Consider the following 22541-nt stretch of genomic DNA (forward strand, 5'->3'; position numbering starts at 1 on the left):
TTGGCCTCCCTCTTCTCCTCCTGCCTGGTGCTTCCATCCTCAGCATCCTTCTCCCTATATACACTGGGTCCCTCCTCTGCACATGTCCAAACCATCTCAGCCTCACTGACTTTGTCTCCAAACAGTCCCACCTGTGCTGTTCCTCTGATACAGATGATCTTATTCTGTCCATCCTTGTCACTTCCAAGGAATAAAACAGCATCTTCAGGTCTGCCTTGTAAACTTGTCCTTTCACTCTTATCTTTCTATCATAAATCCCTCTTGACAATTTTCTCCACCCACTCCACCTTGCCATATTTCATGTGTCCATTTTAAGGATCAATCAAAGATTTATATTCCAGACACAGACTGCCACACCATGTGGTACAGTCTTCATGCTAAAACATGTTGAATAGTGGCCACTTTTTTGCCGGTCTGTGGGTATTTTAGTGTTTCTCTACAGAGCCATATGCTGCTGTCCTTTTTCATTAGGCAAATTGAAACATCTTTGTAAAGCTCAATAAATCTGAGTGGACTGATCAGCAATAACAGCCTTGGCCAGACAAGCTGTTAAATGACTGTATATCTTGATTTTTGTATTTGGTCACATGCAAATAAATGCAAAACCAAAGCGTGCAAGGACATGCAAATAAAATTTCCAGACATGCTTGAGTAAATGCAGTTACATATGAATACAATACATGCAGTAAACACACACACACACACACACACACACACACACACACACACACACACACACACACACACACACACACACACACACACACACACACACACACACACACACACACACACACACATCTCTATATAATCACTCAGGGCCCTTGAGCAAGGTCCTTTATCCCCAAGTTGCCCCCGGTGTGCTGTGAACAGCCAATTCTTTTACCAATGAACTTCTGGGACTTACCCTCCGTGTGGAGTGTGTCAGTGAGCGTCTTCTGGACAACTGTCAAGTCAGCTGTCTTCATGGTTGTGGTTGTGTGTACTGAATCGGTGAGAATTTTAACTGGATTTCGGCACATGCACTGGTATCGCACTTTGCCGCATCTAGGACAGCAGGAAACCACCTTGGGTCCTGGAAGGAAACCACCCAGGCAGACAACCTGGGCATAGAACATTTAAGTAATGAACTATCTCTTGAAGCCAGGTGAACCATGAGTGTCCCCTTGGCCTTCTCCAGCCATTGGGTTCCTCAACACAAAGCACCTATGTGCTGGATCATACACAGAGAAATGTGCCAAATGGCCAAAATGCAGGGAATAAAGCAAATTAAAATAAATAAATACAAAATTTTAAAAATCTTTTGAGACAGCTAAGAAAACAGCAAATTGTTCAGCCTCATTTTGTCTCCATAAGTGCCTGTTTATTTGATGCTAAGTCATATCAGTGGTACCCAATAATCCTTCAAAGAAACGTAGGACCAAAGACATCCAGTCGTCACCTTAGTCTAAGCCTAAGTCTTGCAATGGGACACTAAAGGCTTGGACCTTCATTCTCCTGCAAAGATATCAGAAACACTTCTGTCCAGTGATCTCATGACCCCATAAGCTCTTCCCAGCATCTCTTAGTCTCAAAAGCTGAGGACCCAGAAACATGATTGTCACTGCAAAGATAAGTAAATGCATAAATTGTGAGCTATTCAAACTTAAAGAGAAATATTCTTGAGCAAATGCTTCAGGGGAGAATTAGCATGGCCAATCTGCACATGTTTACAAGTTTATCTGGCCAATCAGATTCAATATCACAAGACTGTCTTGATCACATGGATTGGGAGATGTTTTAGGTTGCCTCAGATGATGACATCAGTGAGTACACAGACACAGTCACTGGATTTATGGAAGTACGTCAATGATGTTTTTCCAGCAAAGTCAGTTTGGACATCCTAACCACAAACATGGATTAATAGCAATGTTTGCGTGGCATTTCACATACAGGTCTGGGAATATGGTGGTGCAATTAGAAGCCTTATTATACAGGCCAAAGAAACATACAAAATGAAGGTGGAAAAACAGTTCTACAATGCAACAATGCAATGCAAGGAGCACCGAGTGGGGCAACAGACAATGGCTGATTTTAGGGGTATAACCAATTATGTCGAGTACCCCTCCTCTTTTCAATCTGGTGAGCTGAAAGTATTCACAGCGTTTCACTTTTTCCACAATTTTTTGTTACAGCCTTATTTCAAAATGGATGAAATTCATTTTTCCCCCCCAAAAAATCTACCTACACACAATACCTCATAATGACAATGTCAAAAAAATATTTTTTGGAGATTTTTGCAAATTTATTATTATTATTAATAATAATAATAATACAAAACAACTAAGAAATCATGTGTACGTAAGTATTCACAGCCTTTGGCATGAAGGTCAAAATTGAGCTCAGGTGCATCCTGTTTCCGCTGATCATCCTTGAGATGTTTCTACAGCTTAATTGGAGTCCATCTGGGGTAAATTCAGTTGATTGGACATGATTTAGAAAAGCACACACCTGTCTACATATAAGGTCCCACAGTTAACAGTGTATGTCAGAGCACAAACCAAGCATGAAGTCAAAGGAATTGTCTGTAGACCTCTGAGACAGGATTGGCTCAGGGCACAAATCTGGGGAAGGTTACAGAAACATTTCTGCTCCTTTGAGCAGATTAGCTATTAAGATTATGTTATGTGCAGACGCGGGTTGAGGAGCGGACCTGCGTCTGACTGAACCCAGCGCTAAATAACCAGAAAGCTGTTCCAAAAACAAAACAATTTTATTTTTCTCCCGTGCAATAATTGGTGTACAACATAAATGTGCATTTGTCTGACGAGGTGAAGGACGGCGCGCTCTCCAGCGCCGAAATGGATCAAAGCTCGGCGCTTCTGGACCCAGACTCACTGCCGAACACCCCCCAGGTGGATACAACAAACTGATTCTGTGAAGGATGGAAAAGGTGAGGTAAGTCAACAGCTACAACAAATATCCTTCAAAGGCACACACTATCAGCAACACATTCAGGTCTGAATTTAAGCTTTATGTAAATGAGCAGCTTCTCACAACAGGTGGAGGATCATCAGTCCGTACACCACGGCAGTGAGAAGGGAGCTGCACAATTCTCATCAATATTCAAATATACTGAGTAACAAAATACTAAATTACTGTTAACACTTATTCAGACAATCAATCACCTCTGATGTGTGCTGACAGCATGTGTCCCTCACCCATCCTCCTTCACAGGCACGATGTGTCAAACCCAGGCGCGGTCCTCAGCGTCTCACAAACGAACGTCACAAGGTCGAGTTCCCGGCAATTCTGCTTGAACCACTCATGGCTTAAATGCAGAACGCCATCTCATTATCTGCTTCAGCTGAAAGTCCTCAAGTCTGCACGTGAGCATCATCCACAGGTGCTGCAAATCATGCTGATGAGGGTGAAGGACTCTTCTGCCAGCACCTTCTCCACAGACAAAAACCAGTTTGCATACCACCTGGAGAGCAAAGAAAAGAAAACAACACCAAAATGTCCAGCCAAACCCCCCAACACACAACAGTACCCCCCCATCAACGGGAAGCCTCCCGGCGACCGAACAGACCAGGCCCGAGAACAGCACCTCCCTCCGGGGTCCACGTCAGGAAGCAGACGGCGTAACGCTCCCAAGGTCCACCGCAGACAGCAGGACAGGGCACCGCGGCTGGAAGGCCGGCTGGCATCAACAAAAAACCCCAAAAAGTCCCATATACAACCCAACATACAAGAAAAAACACAAAACCCACCCAAACCCTCCCCAGGGGACCGTCCCATCCAACCCCGGGAAGAAAAGAAAAACACCCAAATCCAACAACCCAACACAGCCCCAACAACACAATACCAACATAAATTCACAAAGAAAAACAACAAACAACCCCCCCAGAACGACTTGCAGAGCCCAACACCCCCCAGAAGATCATCACCGCCAGTTCCAGGAGAAACAGCCAAAGCCGGAATCCCACAGAGGTCCCCAGGTACACATGGAGCAACAGCGCCCCCCAGAGGACTGTACCATCAACCCCAGGAAGCACCCTCCCCACAACCCAGGAACCCCAGACCCGGCCACACTTGGCTAGTCGGCCCCACAGGCCAATTCCCCCCCAGAGGACCGTCCCATCAACCCTGGAGGTGGAACCTGGAAGGAAATATAACACAAAATCCAACCCCCGGCGGACTTCATTAAACCACCCCGGGGGCAAATAAAACAACCGGCAAACCCTGTTACCTCCCCCAGCACCCCGAAAGACCCCAGATCACTCCCAGAGCCTATCGTCGGCTCAATTTTGGCGAACGGCACAAAACTACCGAGCTGGGGAAGGAAACAGGAAAAACTAACTCGGTCCCATTCCCGAAGCGCAGCGGAAAACCGGAAATACGTCCGGTGCCCCTACCCGACCATACCACCAGCCCATCGGGAGGGGTGGAACTACCGAAATGGCGAACGGCAACAGATCGGCCCACCACTCCAACTGAGGTATGTTCCCGCTGCACCACACCCCGGTAACACCAATGACAAATGGTCAAAGGCCCACCGGGGCTGGAGAGGAACCGGGCCCTAACCAAACCCAAAAAAACGCCCCTGACAACCCCCCCCCCCCCAGGTGCAGAGGTCTTCTGAGAAATGCTCAGCGTGACCAACCTGCACCACCCCACAACCCAAAAGACAAACGGTCTCAGAGCAATGTGAGGTGAGGTTGGGGTTAGGGAAGCAGGGAAATAAAAAACAACAAAACAAAACGACCTAATCCTCAAACAGAAAATACCTAAGTCCAAATAATGAAAACAAACAATTACCTGAGTCCAGCCGAGCTCCGAACTGCCAGTCGTTCACTCCACCAGAACCGCCTCTAAATCCCCAAACAAGTTATAACCCCTTACAAGAAAACAAAAACAGCCCAAATAACTAAACAACCAAAGATCTGCCCCCTTTTTTTTTTTTTTTTTTGTGTCCATTATTTTGCCTGTCCCAGAACACCTGGAGATACGTCATCACTATCTTTCTTGACGCTTATGTGACCAGGGCAATATGGCCGCTTCAGCTCGTCTTTTAATGAATCGTTCAAACCATCCACAAACACTCCTCTTAAAGCTGCGGCATCCCAACCGGACTGAGCAGACAAAATTCGGAAATCCACGGAATAATCCGCCGCACTCCGCCTCCCCTTGGGTGACGGAGTTATCTGCACTGGTATCGATGGTGCCGCAGCTGGAGCAGCAGGAAGTGGAACGGCTTGCGCTGCAAGCTCCGTAATGCGAGCATCTGTTTGTTTAATTTGATTTGCGAGAGGCCGTAATTGCTCCCATATCTTCTTCAAGTATTCTTGAACTCTTTCGGCAAATGGAACCGCTTCTGCCGCTGGGTCCATTTTGGAATGGCCGGGAACTACTGTTATGTGCAGACGCGGGTTGAGGAGCGGACCTGCGTCTGACTGAACCCAGCGCTAAATAACCAGAAAGCGGTTCCAAAAAGAAAACAATTTTATTTTTCTCCCGTGCAATAATTGGTGTACAACATAAATGTGCGTTTGTCTGGCGAGGTGAAGGACGGCGCGCTCTCCAGTGCCGAAATGGATCAAAGCTCGACGCTTCTGGACCCAGACTCACCGCCGAACACCCCCCAGGTGGATACGACAGACTGATTCTGTGAAAGATGAAAAAGGTGAGGTAAGTCAACAGCTACAACAAATATCCTTCAAAGGCACACACTATCAGCAACACATTCAGGTCTGAATTTAAGCTTTATGTAAATGAGCAGCTTCTCACAACAGGTGGAGGATCATCAGTCCGTACGCCACGGCAGTGAGAAGCGAGCTGCACAATTCTCATCAATATTCAAATATACTGCGTAACAAAATACTAAATCACTGTTAACACTTATTCAGACAATCAATCACCTCTGATGTGTGCTGACAGCATGTGTCCCTCACCCGTCCTCCTTCACAGGCACGATGTATCAAACCCAGGCGCGGTCCTCAGCGTCTCACAAACGAACGTCACAAGGTCGAGTTCCCGGCAATTCTGCTTGAACCACTCATGGCTTAAATGCAGAACGCCATCTCATTATCTGCTTCAGCTGAAAGTCCTCAAGTCTGCATGTGAGCATCATCCACAGGTGCTGCAAATCATGCTGATGAGGGTGAAGGACTCTTCTGCCAGCACCTTCTCCACAGACAAAAACCAGTTTGCATACCACCTGGAGAGCAAAGAAAAGAAAACAACACCAAAATGTCCAGCCAAACCCCCCAACACACAACAGATTAGGCTTAAAACTTTCCTGTTTGCTAAAGCTTATAGTTAGGGCTGGATCAGGTGACCCTGAACCATCCCTTAGTTATGCTGCTATAGACTTAGACTGCTGGGGGGTTCCCATGATGCACTGAGTGTTTCTTTCTCTTTTTGCTCTGTATGCACCACTCTGCATTTAATCATTAGTGATTGATCTCTGCTCCCCCCCACAGCATGTCTTTTTCCTGGTTCTCTTCCTCAGGCCCAACCAGTCCCAGCAGAAGACTGCCCCTCCCTGAGCCTGTTTCTGCTGGAGGTTTCTTCCTGTTAAAAGGGAGTTTTTCCTTCCCACTGTCGCCAAGTGCTTGCTCACAGGGGGTCGTTTTGACCGTTGGGGTTTTTACATAATTATTGTTTGGCCTTACCTTACAATATAAAGCGCCTTGGGGCAACTGTTTGTTGTGATTTGGCGCTATATAAATAAAATTGATTGATTGATTGATTGATTGAAGGTCCCAATGAGCACAGTGGCCTCCATCCATCATAAATGGAAGAAGTTTGGATCCAACAAAACTCTGCCTAGAGCTGGCTGCCCAACTAAACTGAGCGATCTGGGGAAAAGGGCCTTAGTCTGGTAGGTGATCAAGAACCCAATGGGCACTCTGTCAGAGCTCCAGCATTCCTCTGTGGAGAGAGGAGAACCTTCTAGAAGGACAACCATCTCTGCAGCAATCCACCAATCAGGCCTGTATGGTAGAGTGGCCAGACGGAAGCCACTCCTTAGTAAAAGGCACATGGCAGCCCACCTGGAGTTTGCTAAAAGGCACCTGAAGGACTCTCAGACCATGAGAAACAAAATTCTCTGGTCTGATGAGACAAAGATTGAACTCTTTGGCGTGAATGGCAGGTGTCATGTTTGGAGGAAACCAGTTATCATCCAGTGAAGCATGGTGGTGGCAGCATCATGCTGTGGGGATGTTGTTCAGCAGCAGGAACTGGGAGACTAGTCAGCATTGAGGGAAAGATGAATGCAGCAATGTACAGAGTTATCCTGGATGAAAACCTGCTCCAGAGCGCTCTTGACCTCAGACTAGGGTGCCAGTTCATCTTTCAGTAGGACAATGACCCTAAGCACACAGCCAAGATATCAAAGGAGTGGCTTCAGGACAACTCTATGAATGTCCTTGAGTGGCCCAGATGGAGCCCAGACCTGAATCCAATTGAACATCTCTGAAACATCTGAAAATGGCTGTGCACTGACGCTCCCCATCCAATCTGATGGAGCTTGAGAGGTGCTGCAAAGAGGAATGGGCAAAACTGCCCAAAGACAGATATGCCAAGGTTGTGGCATCATATTCAAGAATACTTGAAGTTGTAATTGCTGCCAAAGGTGCATCAACAAAGTATTGAGCAGAGTGTGAATATTTATGTGCACCTTAAAAAATGAACCACTGTCTCAACGAGAAAAAGTGATGTAACAATTTGCATAGGTTTTTTTAAAAGTTATTTCAATGTAACGACAGAAGTCTTGTGGCATTCATTCAGTTTAAAGCTGAAATAATTTGAAAAAATCTTTGCAAATTGTTACATCAATTTTTCTCATTGAGATGGCAGTTTCTTTTTTTTTAGGGTGTACATGTGATTTCTTAGTTTTTTTTTATTTTTAAGAAATTTGTAAGAATAAAAAAAATTACATTGTCATTATGGGGTGTTGTGTGTTGAATTTCCAGTGAAAATTTAATTTACTCCCTTTTGGAATAAGGCCGCAACACAACAAAATGTGGAAAAAGTGAAGCACTACGAATACTTTCCAGATGCACTGTAAATAACTCTAAACTTGCTGGCAACAGCCCACCTGTCGAGCTCCACTTTCTAAATATCTCAGAAGGAGAATTTTCTAAAGCTCTTAGTGGATGAATATTTGTAACCCTGATACTGACAACATGTGCGGCCTAGGTGGCTGGGGTTTTTGCAAATACGAGGTCTATTAGAAAAGTATCTGACCTTATTATTTTTTTCAAAAACCATATGGATTTGAATCACGTGTGATTGCGTCAGACAAGCTTGAACCCTTGTGCGCATGCGTGAGTTTTTCCACGCCTGTCGGTTGCGTCATTCGCCTGTGAGCAGGCTTTGAGTGAGGAGTGGTCCAGCCCCCTCGGCAGATTTTCATTGTCAGGAAAATGGCGGAATGATTTGGGCTTTTTTTCCATCAGAATTTTTTCAGAAACTGTTAGAGACAGGCAGCGGGAAACCATTCGAAAAATTTATCTGGCTTTCGGTGAAAATTTTACGGGCTTCACAGAGAATAAGGACTGATACTACAGCTTTAAGGACGCTCGGCGCGCCACGCTCCGTGCCGCCATCGAGAGCCACAAACCACCAGATCATTTCTAAACAGATGGCTCTGTGGATCCGAGACCATCGTGTGCACTTTCTCTGTTTATCACAAGAGCTGGACATCAGCCATTTTCCGGCAGATTTCACTTTTAACAAGAGATTTTGTCATGGAAAGCCGAGCGGAGGCTTTGCGCGTCACGATGGATTCGCTACTGGAGCGAGACAAAACCACCTCTGTTTTGGTCTCACAGGACAGCTTTGAGATGGCGTTCAGACAGCTGTTGGTGGTTTTTCCATCAAGTGATTATCCGAGAAATTGTGGATGTGCCTGGACATGCCAGAACATGTCCCTTGAGGCTTCATCATGGCGTTGCTGTGCGCCATGTGGCACCGCCGTGACGCGCGAAGCCTCTGCTCCTCTTTCCATGACACAAACTCCTGTAACAGTGGAATGTGCCATTCATTTCCAAACTGGATGCTGTGATTTATCCAGGACGTTGTCTGACTAGCACAGGAATTGTTAAAAGACGTGGACATCAGCACTTTTTCGGCACATTGAGACAGCCGTGCGGAGGAATTCCGCGCGTCGTGGCGGTGCCGCATGGCGCACAGCAACGCCATGATGAAGCCTCACGGGACATGTTCTGGCATGTCCAGGCACATCCACAATTTCTCGGATAATCACTCGATGGAAAAACCACCGACACTTGTCTGAACGCCATCTCAAAACCGTCCTGTGAGACCAAAACGGAGGTGGTTTTGTCTCGCATCCAGTAGCGAATCCATCGTGACGCGCGAAGCCTCCGCTCGGCTTTCCATGACAAAATCTCTTGTTAAAAGTGAAATCTGCTGGAAAATGGTTGATGTCCAGCTCTTGTGATAACCAGAGAAAGTGCACACGACGGTCCCGGCTCCACAGAGCCATCCGTTTAGAAATGATCCGGTGGTTTGTGGCTCTCGATGGCGGCACGGAGCGCGGCGCGCCAAGCGTCCTTAAAGCCGTCCTTAAAGCTGTAGTAACAGTCCTTATTCTCTGTGAAGCCCGTAAAATTTTCACCGAAAGCCAGATAAATTTTTCGAATGGTTTCCAGCTGCCAGTCTCTAACAGTTTCTGAAAAAATTCTGATGGGGAAAAAAGCCCAAATCATTCCGCCATTTCCTGACAATGAAAATCCGCCGAGGGGGTGAACCACTCCTCACTTAAAGCCTGCTCACAGGCGAATGACGCAACCGACAGGCGTGGAAAAACTGACGCATGCGCACGAGGGTTCAAGCTTGTCTGATGCAATCACACGTGATTCAAATCCATATGGTTTTTGAAAAAATAATAAGGTCGGATACTTTTCTAATAGACCTCGTATTTTTAACTTCTCCCTCTCCCAGACTGTTGTCCCCAGATGTCCACCATTGTACCTGTTCCCAAGCACTTTAATGTTAAATGTTTAAATGTCTATTGATCTGTTGCCCTCACCTCAGCTGTCAGCAAATGTTTTGAGAACCTTGTTTTATGGCTGGGGGGCCTGGCTGCCTTTTTGTTTCCGTCTTTTGTTTTTCCTTCCAAGTGGCTTGCATTTGGGACTGAGTGGCTGTGTAGCTGAGTTTATCAGGACCTCACCCTGATCACCTGCGGCTCGTCAGGACTCACAGCTGTGGTGCATCTACATGGATTGGAACATGGTGGCATTTAAGACTGGAGTACACAGTGTGTATTTGCTAGAGACTCGACCTTGTGACCAGACGGGTGAGATCGTCGTCTCGGGAGCCATCTCATCATCAGTGGATGCAGAGAACGTCCAGGTTTGATGCATGGTCTGTGAAAGAGGAGGGGGTGAGGTCTCACGCTCGTCAGCACACTTCCTGAGGTACGTTTTGTGACTAACATTTATACAGTCAGTAAATGTGGTGTCCCTCACACCTTATTATATTGAGCTGTATGTTGGTCGTGTAATCAGCTTCCACTGCAGTGGAGTTTTGTGAACTGGATGTTCCATGCCTGCAGGGTGGGAAGCTGATTAGTAATTAAGCCAGGAAGTGTTTGCTGTTTGTGCACCTTTGAGCGTTCTGTGTGTTGAGTGTGGACTCACATAATGATTCCTTCTTTCACAGACTCGGTTTGTCGCGGCCACCTGGGGGGTGTCGGCGGGGTCCTTGGGTCCGAATTGGTTCTGGCTCTGGACCGTTGGCGCTGCTGGGAGCGCACCGCAAAACCACCACGCCAGACCGCGCACTTTTATATTTTTTCACATCACTGTTATGTTCATTAAACTCTGTTATCCTTTGTACCGTGCTCTGCTTATTTTATACTGGGTCCTTCAAACGCTGGTCGGTTCTCCGGGCTGCGTCCGACACATAACAAACCTGGTGAGGGACTTCAGTTCTGTGTTGCCTGCTACACTGGATTTATGGCAGTATGCATACCTTTTAAAATAAATCTACAGACAATGCCATTGTTATGGCCCTTCCCACTGCCCTTACACACGTTAAGGGAAGAAACTTATGTGCGAATACTGAATGTAGATTACAGCTCCGCGTACAACACAATAGTTCTTACAAAGCTCGGCATCAAGCTCCAGAATCTGAGTCTGCTCCTGTCTGTCAGATTATTACCAGGTGATTTGTTGTGAAAGTGTCGTGACACGGACCCACAACAGGGGGCGTTAATGAACGGACAATGGATAAGCCAAAAAGTAACAATTTAATGTTGTGAATCGCACAACAACGTACAGACAATAACAATATGGTGGACTGTCAATCATACACCAGGTGACGTGTGGGCAGGCTCGACGATAGAAGACGCCTGGAGAGAGAAGAGCTGGATCCCCACACAGCTTCCAACACCAACGGAGCTGAAGAACACCGGAGCCGCCAAGCCCTGCGCCCCAGGTGGCCGCTGTCTTCAGCAGTCAGACCCGGTACTGCTGGCAGAGAACAGAGACAGTCCAGATGAGTGTGAGTTCGCACACTCAGTAATCCCACAGTCTGTATTCAGTAAAGGAGGGAGAACCTCCACCTCCAATCATACACTCGTGCAGCTCCTGAGTTAACCACTTATCTGAGTGGGGTGTGAGGCGAATCCGTCGCTGTCACACCAAACGCCAACTCCGCAGATAAGGCACACCACAGGAAAACGGCTGCAAAAAGAGATCAGACTAATACTCAAAGTTTAAGTCAGCAGAGAAAATTACCTGAATGGTAGTTGATTTCTCGGCGAGGAGGTGGAGTTGCAGTCCGGTCTTTGTAGTGGTGGTGATGGGTGACAGCTTGTGTTGATTAATGACAGCTGTCACCTCCAGCAAAGCCGACGCCCTCTCGTGCTTGAAGCCCGCACTTCAAGCAGGGCGCCATCTTGTGGTGGTGGGCCAGCAGTACCTCCTCTTCAGCGGCCCACACAACATGATTAAAATATCAGTATATCAGAACTGCTGACCCTCAATGTGGGAGTTCCTCATGGCTGCGTGCTAAGACCTCTCCTCTACTCCTTGTACACACATTGTGAAAAGAGCCCAACAATGCCTGTACTACTTCAGGGGGCTGAAGAAACGTAGTATATGTCCCCACATCCTCAGGTCATTCTACAGACCGTTCTGACAAGCTGCATCACCACCTGGTGCGAGAACAGCACCATCCATGATCACAGAACACTACAGAGAGTGGTGAAAACACCACTAGGTGAGCTTCCCTCCCATATGCAAAGCTGTATGTAGCCAAGGCAATAATGATCATCAAGGCCTCTAATCACCCAATCATCATCAGGTGATATAGCAACAAACAGAAGACATAGCTTTTACAACCAGGCTACTGTGTTGCTGCACAACAAGCACTGAGCCCCAATACACACAAGACTGTACAATCACCTCCTAATTATCCTTCTTTTTAAGTGCATTTTTTTTCATGTCAAATTTTCAATTTATCAGTTGCAGAGTTTGCATGTAGAAAATTTCACCCACTCATTTATACATGTGGAAAACTGTGATGTGACAACCGACACAGACACACAGTTTTTGTCTATGGCACAAATACTTTGTAGTTTCCCACACAATATCAACCAGCAATGTGCCTGAGCACACCTCATTTTTAGATGAACATGTCCGTGGGTGCACACGAGTTTTGATTCTATTCAGTATTTAGGCGACGTGCGAGCTCAGTGTGAAAACCACCATAGCAAATGAAAAGTGGAAACTATTCATGAAACTTGAGCTGTGTGCTCCTTTGGCTGGGGAAGGTTGGAGGTTAGTAGAAATATGCACTCTGTGAATGTTCTTCTCCAGAATATTTACTCTATATGTGAGTGCAGATGTTATCCCAAACCATAAAATACATCTGAAACTAACGGAAGAAGCAGTAACAAAAGACAGAGACTGACTGAAGACAGAACAGAGCTACTCATGCCAAGGGTTTGATGGAGTAAGCTACCAAGGATGGAGATGATTCAACTTAGACACCTGCCTATAAGCTCTTCCCAGGCATTTGCCAATCTTAGACAGTCATGATTCTAGGTCCATGTCATGCTGCCAAAATGATTTTTAAGAACGTTTTAAGGAAAACAAGTGAGAAATTCTCAAATTGTCATGTCAGGCACTTGAGTAGAATCCACCTGAGCATAGATTTCACTTGATAAAGGCAAGATGCCCTAAAAACAGGCAAGAACTTGATACAGCTACAGTGGAGTTGGTGAATCAACACCCTCATTACTGGAGATGCAGCAAATATGATGTGGCAGAAGTAAAAGCAGAATCAAAATTAAGTCCTATACAGGCCCTGATGGGCAACTGAGGCAGTGCTTAACCCCAGATACTGTAACTGGAAGCAGATGAGAGTCTACGACATACTTTGGACCGGACCCCAGTCCAATACAGGTTACTTACCCAGCCAAGGATAGTACCATTTATGTCTGGGTGGACTGTGATGATTCAGATGAAGTTTGCTATCCAAGGACACCAACGGGTAGTCTCAAGTACACACCTGGAATTGAACCATGAGCTTATATTTTGGAGGTGGCTGCAATAGGAAAATGTTGCCGTTGTCCAAATACTTAAGGTCACTATAGGAAAACAAATGCATGGTTCCTCTTCCCTTTGAAACAAAAAAAAAAAGTCCCCCAATCTCTCATAAAGTCACAAGTTGTGGAAAACAAGTCAAATTCCTTTGTAATTACACACCAGCAGGCAGACACATTGAGAGCATAACTATGTGAAGCTTGTTTCCTAACACATATGTTTGTGTCCACATAAAACCAAAAGCAGGTTTTCCATCAGCAGAGGTTGATCCAAACTAGAACTGTTCCACATCAAAACTGTACCCAACCGCTCCGGTGTGGGAGAACTGAGGTGGAAAAAGGAGCAATGGGAAAATAGGAGGATGCTTGTGCGTGTGTGTTTTTTTAATACCTGATAACCTCCCATCCTGTGTTTCTCTGCAGTCCGACCTGTCAGAAGATGTTTCCTGGAATTCTGATTCCTGAGGATACTGTGGGAAGGGAACAATAAGGGATGCTGTCAGTCTCTTCTAGGTCATCAATGAATAACAAACTGATGAATGTAATGGGCATGTTGTCGTGATGTTGAATAGCTCAGGGTGTAATTACAGGATAAAGGTTCCTGGTAAACATTTGTCAAATAAAACACAAAATAAAAGGCAATTTAGAGACAAGCTTTTGTAATAACATAGTCAGCATATAGTGTTCCACTATTCTTGTGGACACATTCTAATTATTGGGACACCTGAATTAAAAATAAAAGTAAAGAAAGAAAATAAAATATATTGTAAAGTTATAAAAAGTCGAGTCCACACCCTCCTGATTTTGAACATGATAACTAAAAAAACAATAAATGGTATTGTCTTGGAACTCACCAGATTAAAAAAGCATAGAATGAAGACAAATCTTTTCTCACCTGGTGAACGATGCACCAGATCGATCCAAAAACAACTTTGTTTTATCTATGTAATATCCCATAGATGTGTCTGCCACCTGCTGGATTGTTAGTGCACACTAGATTGATAATGGGATGGCCACAGGTGTGGTTATCGATGAGAGAGACAGAGACTGTTTTTACACAAAAATGTAATAAATTATTATCTGACTGTTTAACAGTTGTTATATTCTGAAACTCAAATAACTGTCACAACTCCACACAACCCTGTAGAAAAGATTTTCTTGCAATCACACTCAACATATGGGTGGTTTTGAACAACGTGAAATGAGTTTGTCATTTTCTCTTATTTCTCAAGTTCATAGGTCTGTTGGCTACCATGCGGACTCACTGAAAATTGACACATTTATAGGTCAGTAAAAACATCAGCGTGGGTGAAGCACTAACCAAGGGGTTGTAGGTGCAATCCCCAAAGGTGGCTTTGTGTCAAAGTGTCCTTCAACAGGTTAGTTTTTATTAATTTAAACCTTTGCTCCCATACAAACATGGCAAAATATTACAAGACTGTTACCTACGACCCCAAGCCAGCAATCCATTGCCTTCGCTGTTGTGCCTCAATACTAATTATTTCAGATAATTGTGAAACAGCACATCATGTGCTGAGCTCATCACGTCATCATTCGCTGAGCCTGTGACTGCGATGTAGCTTTTATTTATAGAGCCAAATTTAGAGAGCCATTTTGTTTTTGGGTGGCCAGTCGGACTGTATTTAAACTGTGATGCTGTTTGGGCTATTTTTCTTTGACTGTTCAAGTGTCTTGAATAAACTGGTTTTTGCACCAATAATCTAATTTGAAGGTCCTGAAATCTGATAATCTTGAGTTATAAAACATAGAGTGTAAGCGCAGGTAGCTAGGTGGTATAACAAGTTGGCCTAGCAATTTGTAGCCCAAATTTGGATTCCCAGTCATGCTACTTATGTGTCCTTGGTTAAGAAATTTTATTTGTATTGGCTCAGTTCACTCAAGTGTAAATAGGTACCAATCTTTGCCAAGGAAGTAACCTGCAAAAGACTGGTGTCCCATGCAGGGGCATTCGTAAACTCTCATCTGCTTCATGCTACAGAAACCCGGAGATCAGCACCAGCACCAATGGGACTTACTTTAGGTACCTATCCCATATTGGCCTCTCTTCATTGGCTTCCTGTTAATTCTAGAATAGAATTTAAAATTCTTCTTCTTACTTATAAGGTTTCGAATAATCAGGTCCCATCTTATCTTAGGGACCTCATAGTACCATATCACCCCAATAGAGCGCTTTGCTCTCAGACTGCAGGCTTATTTGTAGTTCCTAGGGTTTTAAGAGTAGAATGGGAGGCAGAGCCTTTAGCTTTCAGGCTCCTCTCCTGTGGAACCAGCTCCCAGTTCGGATCAGGGAGACAGACACCCTCTCTACTTTTAAGATTAGGCTTAAAACTTTCCTTTTTGCTAAAGCTTATAGTTGGGGCTGGATCAGGTGACCCTGAACCATCCCTTAGTTATGCTGCTATAGACTTAGACTGCTGGGGGTTCCCACAATGCACTGAGTGTTTCTTTCTCTTTTTGCTCTGTATGCACCACTCTGCATTTAATCATTAGTGATTGATCTCTGCTCCCCTCCACAGCATGTCTTTGTCCTGATTCTCTCCCTCAGCTCCAACCAGTCCCAGCAGAAGACTGCCCCTCCCTGAGCCTGGTTCTGCTGGTGGTTTCTTCCTGTTAAAAGAGAGTTTTTCCTTCCCACTGTCGCCAAGTGCTTGCTCAGAGGGGGTCGTTTTGACCGTTGGGGTTTTTCTGTAATTATTGTATGGCTTTTGCCTTACAATATAAAGCGCCTTGGGGCAACTGTTTGTTGTGATTTGGCGCTATATAAATAAAATTGATTTGATTTGATTATCTTGAATCAAAAGATAAAGCAGATGACGACCCAGTGCCAACCAGCTGTGCAAATGTATTTGACCTTGCTTTACATTGAAATACTTCAGCCTGAGATTAATGTCAAGGCAAGTCAGGCAGCCTGCACGGGCCCGCGTGTTCCCGCATCTACTATACCACAAAACCGCATTGGGTCCTGAATGGCAGCCATCCAGAGAGACAACTGGTCCATCCCCAACTCTCAAAAGTAATCATCCATCTGGTACAGCTGGGTAAAATGTGGGCATCCCCTTGACTGGTGGAGTCCTCAACAATGAAGCACGCTGACTAAAGCAAACAAATAAATAAATAACAGGAAGATGCCAAAATAACTTTGGGCTTTAGTATACACATGGACCATGTACTGAGTGATGCCAAGTGGACAGCAGGGTAACAGTTTGAAACCGGTGTGAGTTCAGGAAGTGACTGTACCTTTGCTGTCTGTCACTCGGTTCAGATCAAACCTTCGCTTCACTTAACATCGGTAGTCTGCAGTCTACTGATCCTGTTGTGTGTGTGTGTGTGTGTGTGTGTGGTGAGTGAAGACTGTAAATGATGACAGTCTGTGTGTCTGAGGTTGTACTCTGCTGCTCAGATATGACAGCTGTTTTTGTAACAGATAACAGAAGTGTCGATTTAAACATGTCCGGCTTTAAAAGAGGGTTCAGAGATAAAGGCAGCAATCACACACACACACACACACACACACACACACACACACACACACACACACACACACACACACACACACACACACACACACACACACACACACACACACACACACACACACACACACACACACACAGATAAAGCTTTGAGACACAGCAGATGAAACATCTGCTGTTCTGGATGTCTGAACAAAGATACTAATGATTAATCTAAAGGAATTACACGCTGTCCAGCAACATCCTAGATGGGCTCCAAAGAACTCAAAGAATATCCTTCTGTTTTACTCACGTTTATGCACACCTGTTGTAGTCTGGAGAGGTTTGAAGCACAACTGCAGTTTTTCATGTTTTTCAATAGCCAGCCACCAAAAGACCAAATTTGATTTCTTGAAAGTTCATAAAAAAAAAAAAAATCAAACAAAACAGAATTTATAAAAAAAAAAAAAAAAAAAAAAAAAATCAATTCATATATTACAAAATTGACAGCATTGTATAGTTCTGAATATGCCAATTCTTAATTCAATTCAATATAGTTGGTGCTACATAGTAAATATATTCTACAGTTTGTCCTACTCTCTGCCCAACATACCCCCTTGATCTCTGTTTTTTTGACTGTGACCACCAGAGGGCGAGGTAGAAATTGTGACACAGTTGTTGCCGGACAAATACCTCAACAAAAGCTAAAAGCATTTGAGTTGTTTTTGATTTAAATCATATGCTACTTGATGATGAAGCTTTATCAGCACAGGCAAAATGATTATTATTTTTTGCTCCAACATTGCCCTAGTTGGTTTGTGTGTTGTGCATCATACAGACAAAGTGAGGAATCTTGGAGTACTTTTCAATCCTACATTGTCTTTTGGCCCCCACATTAGAGACATTACGAGGACTGCCTTCTTTCATCTCCGAAATGTGCCGAGGATTCGTCCCATCCTGTCTATGGCTGATGCTGAGACTTTGATACATGCGTTTATTTCTTCCAGACTGGATTATTGTAATGTTTTATTTTCTGGCCTGCCGCAGTCTAGCATTCGAGGACTTCAGTTGGTACAGAATGCTGCTGCCAGACTTTTGACACAAAGTAGAAGGTTTGACCACATTACACCCATTCTGGCATCCCTTCATTGGCTACCAGTTTCTGCCAGATTGGATTTTAAAGTTTTATTGTTGGTTTATAAAATTGTTCATGGACTGGCACCTTCCTACCTGGCGGATTTGGTTAAGCCCTCCATACCTGCAAGGCCCTTGCGTTCACGGGGCGCAGGGGTTCTGTGTGTTCCGAGGATGAACAAGAAGTCTGTGGGGTATAGAGCCTTCTCCTACCGGGGTCCGACTCTTTGGAACATCTACCTGCTGTTATTCGGCAGTCTGACACGGTGGAGACTTTTAAATCAAGACTGAAGACCCACTTTTTTAGACTGTCTTATCATTAATTTAATCTGTTTGTGTTTGCTTTGTAATTTTTTTTATTCTACTGTGTTTTTTTTTTATTGTGCTTTTCTTGCTTGTAATTTTGATTTTAGATTAATTTATCAATCAATCAATCAATCAATTTTATTTATATAGCGCCAAATCACAACAAACAGTTGCCCCAAGGCGCTTTATATTGTAAGGCAAGGCCATACAATAATTATGTAAAAACCCCAATGGTCAAAACGACCCCCTTTGAGCAAGCACTTGGCGACAGTGGGAAGGAAAAACTCCCTTTTAACAGGAAGAAACCTCCAGCAGAACCAGGCTCAGGGAGGGGCAGTCTTCTGCTGGGACTGGTTGGGGCTGAGGGAGAGAACCAGGAAAAAGACATGCTGTGGAGGGGAGCAGAGATCAATCACTAATGATTAAATGCAGAATGGTGCATACAGAGCAAAAAGAGAAAGAAACACTCAGTGCATCATGGGAACCCCCCAGCAGTCTAAGTCTATAGCAGCATAACTAAGGGATGGTTCAGGGTCACCTGATCCAGCCCTAACTATAAGCTTTAGCAAAAAGGAAAGTTTTAAGCCTAATCTTAAAAGTAGAGAGGGTGTCTGTCTCCCTGATCTGAATTGGGAGCTGGTTCCACAGGAGAGGAGCCTGAAAGCTGAAGGCTCTGCCTCCCATTCTACTCTTACAAACCCTAGGAACTACAAGTAAGCCTGCAGTCTGAGAGCGAAGCACTCTATTGGGGTGATATGGTACTATGAGGTCCCTAAGATAAGATGGGACCTGATTATTCAAAACCTTATAAGTAAGAAGAAGAATTTTAAATTCTATTCTAGAATTAACAGGAAGCCAATGAAGAGAGGCCAATATGGGTGAGATATGCTCTCTCCTTCTAGTCCCCATTAGTACTCTAGCTGCAGCATTTTGAATTAACTGAAGGCTTTTCAGGGAACTTTTAGGACAACCTGATAATAATGAATTACAATAGTCCAGCCTAGAGGAAATAAATGCATGAATTAGTTTTTCAGCATCACTCTGAAACAAGACCTTTCTAATTTTAGAGATATTGCGTAAATGCAAAAAAGCAGTCCTAGATATTTGTTTAATATGCACTTTGAATTACATATCCTGATCAAAAATGACTCCAAGATTTCTCACAGTATTACTAGAGGTCAGGGTAATGCCATCCAGAGTAAGGATCTGGTTAGACACCATGTTTCTAAGAGTTGTGGGGCCAAGTACAATAACTTCAGTTTTATCTGAGTTTAAAAGCAGGAAATTAGAGGTCATCCATGTCTTTATGTCTGTAAGACAATTCTGCAGTTTAGCTAATTGGTGTGTGTCCTCTGGCTTCATGGATAGATAAAGCTGGGTATCATCTGCGTAACAATGAAAATTTAAGCAATGCCGTCTAATAATACTGCCTAAGGGAAGCATGTATAAAGTGAATAAAATTGGTCCTAGCACAGAACCTTGTGGAACTCCATAATTAACCTTAGTCTGTGAAGAAGATTCCCCATTTACATGAACAAATTGTAATCTATTAGATAAATATGATTCAAACCACCGCAGCGCAGTGCCTTTAATACCTATGGCATGCTCTAATCTCTGTAATAAAATTTTATGGTCAACAGTATCAAAAGCAGCACTGAGGTCTAACAGAACAAGCACAGAGATGAGTCCACTGTCTGAGGCCATAAGAAGATCATTTGTAACCTTCACTAATGCTGTTTCTGTACTATGATGAATTCTAAAACCTGACTGAAACTCTTCAAATAGACCATTCCTCTGCAGATGATCAGTTAGCTGTTTTACAACTACCCTTTCAAGAATTTTTGAGAGAAAAGGAAGGTTGGAGATTGGCCTATAATTAGCTAAGAAAGATAGCTGGGTCAAGTGATGGCTTTTTAAGTAATGGTTTAATTACTGCGACCTTAAAAGCCTGTGGTACATAGCCAACTAATAAAGATAGATTGATCATATTTAAGATCGAAGCATTAAATAATGGTAGGGCTTCCTTGAGCAGCCTGGTAGGAATGGGGTCTAATAGACATGTTGATGGTTTGGATGAAGTAACTAATGAAAATAACTCAGACAGAACAATCTGAGAGAAAGAGTGTAACCAAATACCGGCATCACTGAAAGCAGCCAAAGATAACGATACGTCTTTGGGATGGTTATGAGTAATTTTTTCTCTAATAGTTAAAATTTTATTAGCAAAGAAAGTCATGAAGTCATTACTAGTTAAAGTTAAAGGAATACTCAGCTCAATAGAGCTCTGACTCTTTGTCAGCCTGGCTACAGGGCTGAAAAGAAACCTGGGGTTGTTCTTATTTTCTTCAATTAGTGATGAGTAGTAAGATGTCCTAGCTTTACGGAGGGCTTTTTTATATAGCAACAGACTCTTTTTCCAGGCTAAGTGAAGATCTTCTAAATTAGTGAGACGCCATTTCCTCTCCAACTTACAGGTTATCTGCTCTAAGCTGCGAGTTTGTGAGTTATACCACGGCGTCAGGCACTTCTGATTTAAAGCTCTCTTTTTCAGAGGAGCTACAGCATCCAAAGCTGTCTTCAATGAGGATGTAAAACTATTGACGAGATACTCTATCTCACTTACAGAGTTTAGGTAGCTACTCTGCACTGTGTTGGTATATGGCATTAGAGAACATAAAGAAGGAATCATATCCTTAAACCTAGTTACAGCGCTTTCTGAAAGACTTCTAGTGTAATGAAACTTATTCCCCACTGCTGGGTAGTCCATCAGAGTAAATGTAAATGTTATTAAGAAATGATCAGACAGAAGGGAGTTTTCAGGGAATACTGTTAAGTCTTCAATTTCCATACCATAAGTCAGAACAAGATCTAAGATATGATTAAAGTGGTGGGTGGACTCATTTACATTTTGAGCAAAGCCAATTGAGTCTAATAATAGATTAAATGCAGTGTTGAGGTTGTCATTCTCAGCATCTGTGTGGATGTTAAAATCTCCCACTATAATTATCTTATCTGAGCTAAGCACTAAGTCAGACAAAAGGTCTGAAAATTCACAGAGAAACTCACAGTAACGACCAGGTGGACGATAGATAATAACAAATAAAACTGATTTTTGGGACTTCCAATTTGGTTGGACAAGACTGAGTCAAGCTTTCAAATGAATTAAAGCTCTGTCTGGGTTTTTGATTAGTTAATAAGCTGGAATGGAAGATTGCTGCTAATCCTCCGCCTCGGCCCATGCTACGAGCATTCTGGCAGTTAGTGTGACTCGGGGGTGTTGACTCATTTAAACTAACATATTCATCCTGCTGTAACCAGGTTTCTGTAAGGCAGAATAAATCAATATGTTGATCAATTATTATATCATTTACTAACAGGGACTTAGAAGAGAGAGACCTAATGTTTAATAGACCACATTTAACTGTTTTAGTCTGTGGTGCAGTTGAGGTGCTATATTATTTTTTCTTTTTGAATTTTTATCCTTAAATAGATTTTTGCTGGTTATTGGTGGTCTGGGAGCAGGCACCGTCTCTATGGGGATGGGGTAATGAGGGGATGGCAGGGGGAGAGAAGTTGCAGAGAGGTGTGTAAGACTACAACTCTGCTTCCTGGTCCCAACCCTGGATAGTCACAGTTTGGAGGATTTAAGAAAACTGGCCAGATTTCTAGAAGTGAGAGCTGCTCCATCCAAATTGGGATGGATGCCGTCTCTCCTAACAAGACCAGGTTTTCCCCAGAAGCTTTGCCAATTATCTATGAAGCCCACCTCATTGTTTTTCGGACACCACTCAGACAGCCAGCAATTCAAGGAGAACATGCGGCTAAACATGTCACTCCCGGTCAGATTGGGGAGGGGCCCAGAGAAAACTACAGAGTCCGACATTGTTTTTGCAAAGTTATTGTGTTGTTGTGAATTGTGTGAAGCGCCTTTGGGCGACTTTGTCGTGAGTCGGCGCTATATAAATTAATAAATTAAATTAAATTAAATTAGTTATGTGTCAACTCTGTCGTGATGATGACATGATAAGACCTACCAGCCAATCAGCACCCCATGGTGCAAT

The 22541-nt window shown here is 43.8% G+C and overlaps 1 protein-coding gene across 1 annotated transcript in view; it reads right to left on the reverse strand.

Annotated features, from left to right (window-relative positions):
- Positions 1-815: 815 nt before the first annotated feature.
- LOC117514923 overlaps positions 816-22541 on the reverse strand; it is a 39330-nt gene continuing 17604 nt past the window's right edge. The window contains exons 2-3 of the mRNA XM_034175494.1: positions 13959-14037; positions 816-1075 (exon numbers count right to left, since the gene is read on the reverse strand). Coding sequence (XP_034031385.1) covers positions 816-1075; positions 13959-14037 — 339 coding nt within the window. The remainder of the gene's footprint in view (positions 1076-13958; positions 14038-22541) is intronic.

The sequence above is a fragment of the Thalassophryne amazonica genome, chromosome 8 (assembly GCF_902500255.1).
Source record: "Thalassophryne amazonica chromosome 8, fThaAma1.1, whole genome shotgun sequence".
Taxonomy (NCBI): Eukaryota; Metazoa; Chordata; class Actinopteri; order Batrachoidiformes; family Batrachoididae; genus Thalassophryne; species Thalassophryne amazonica.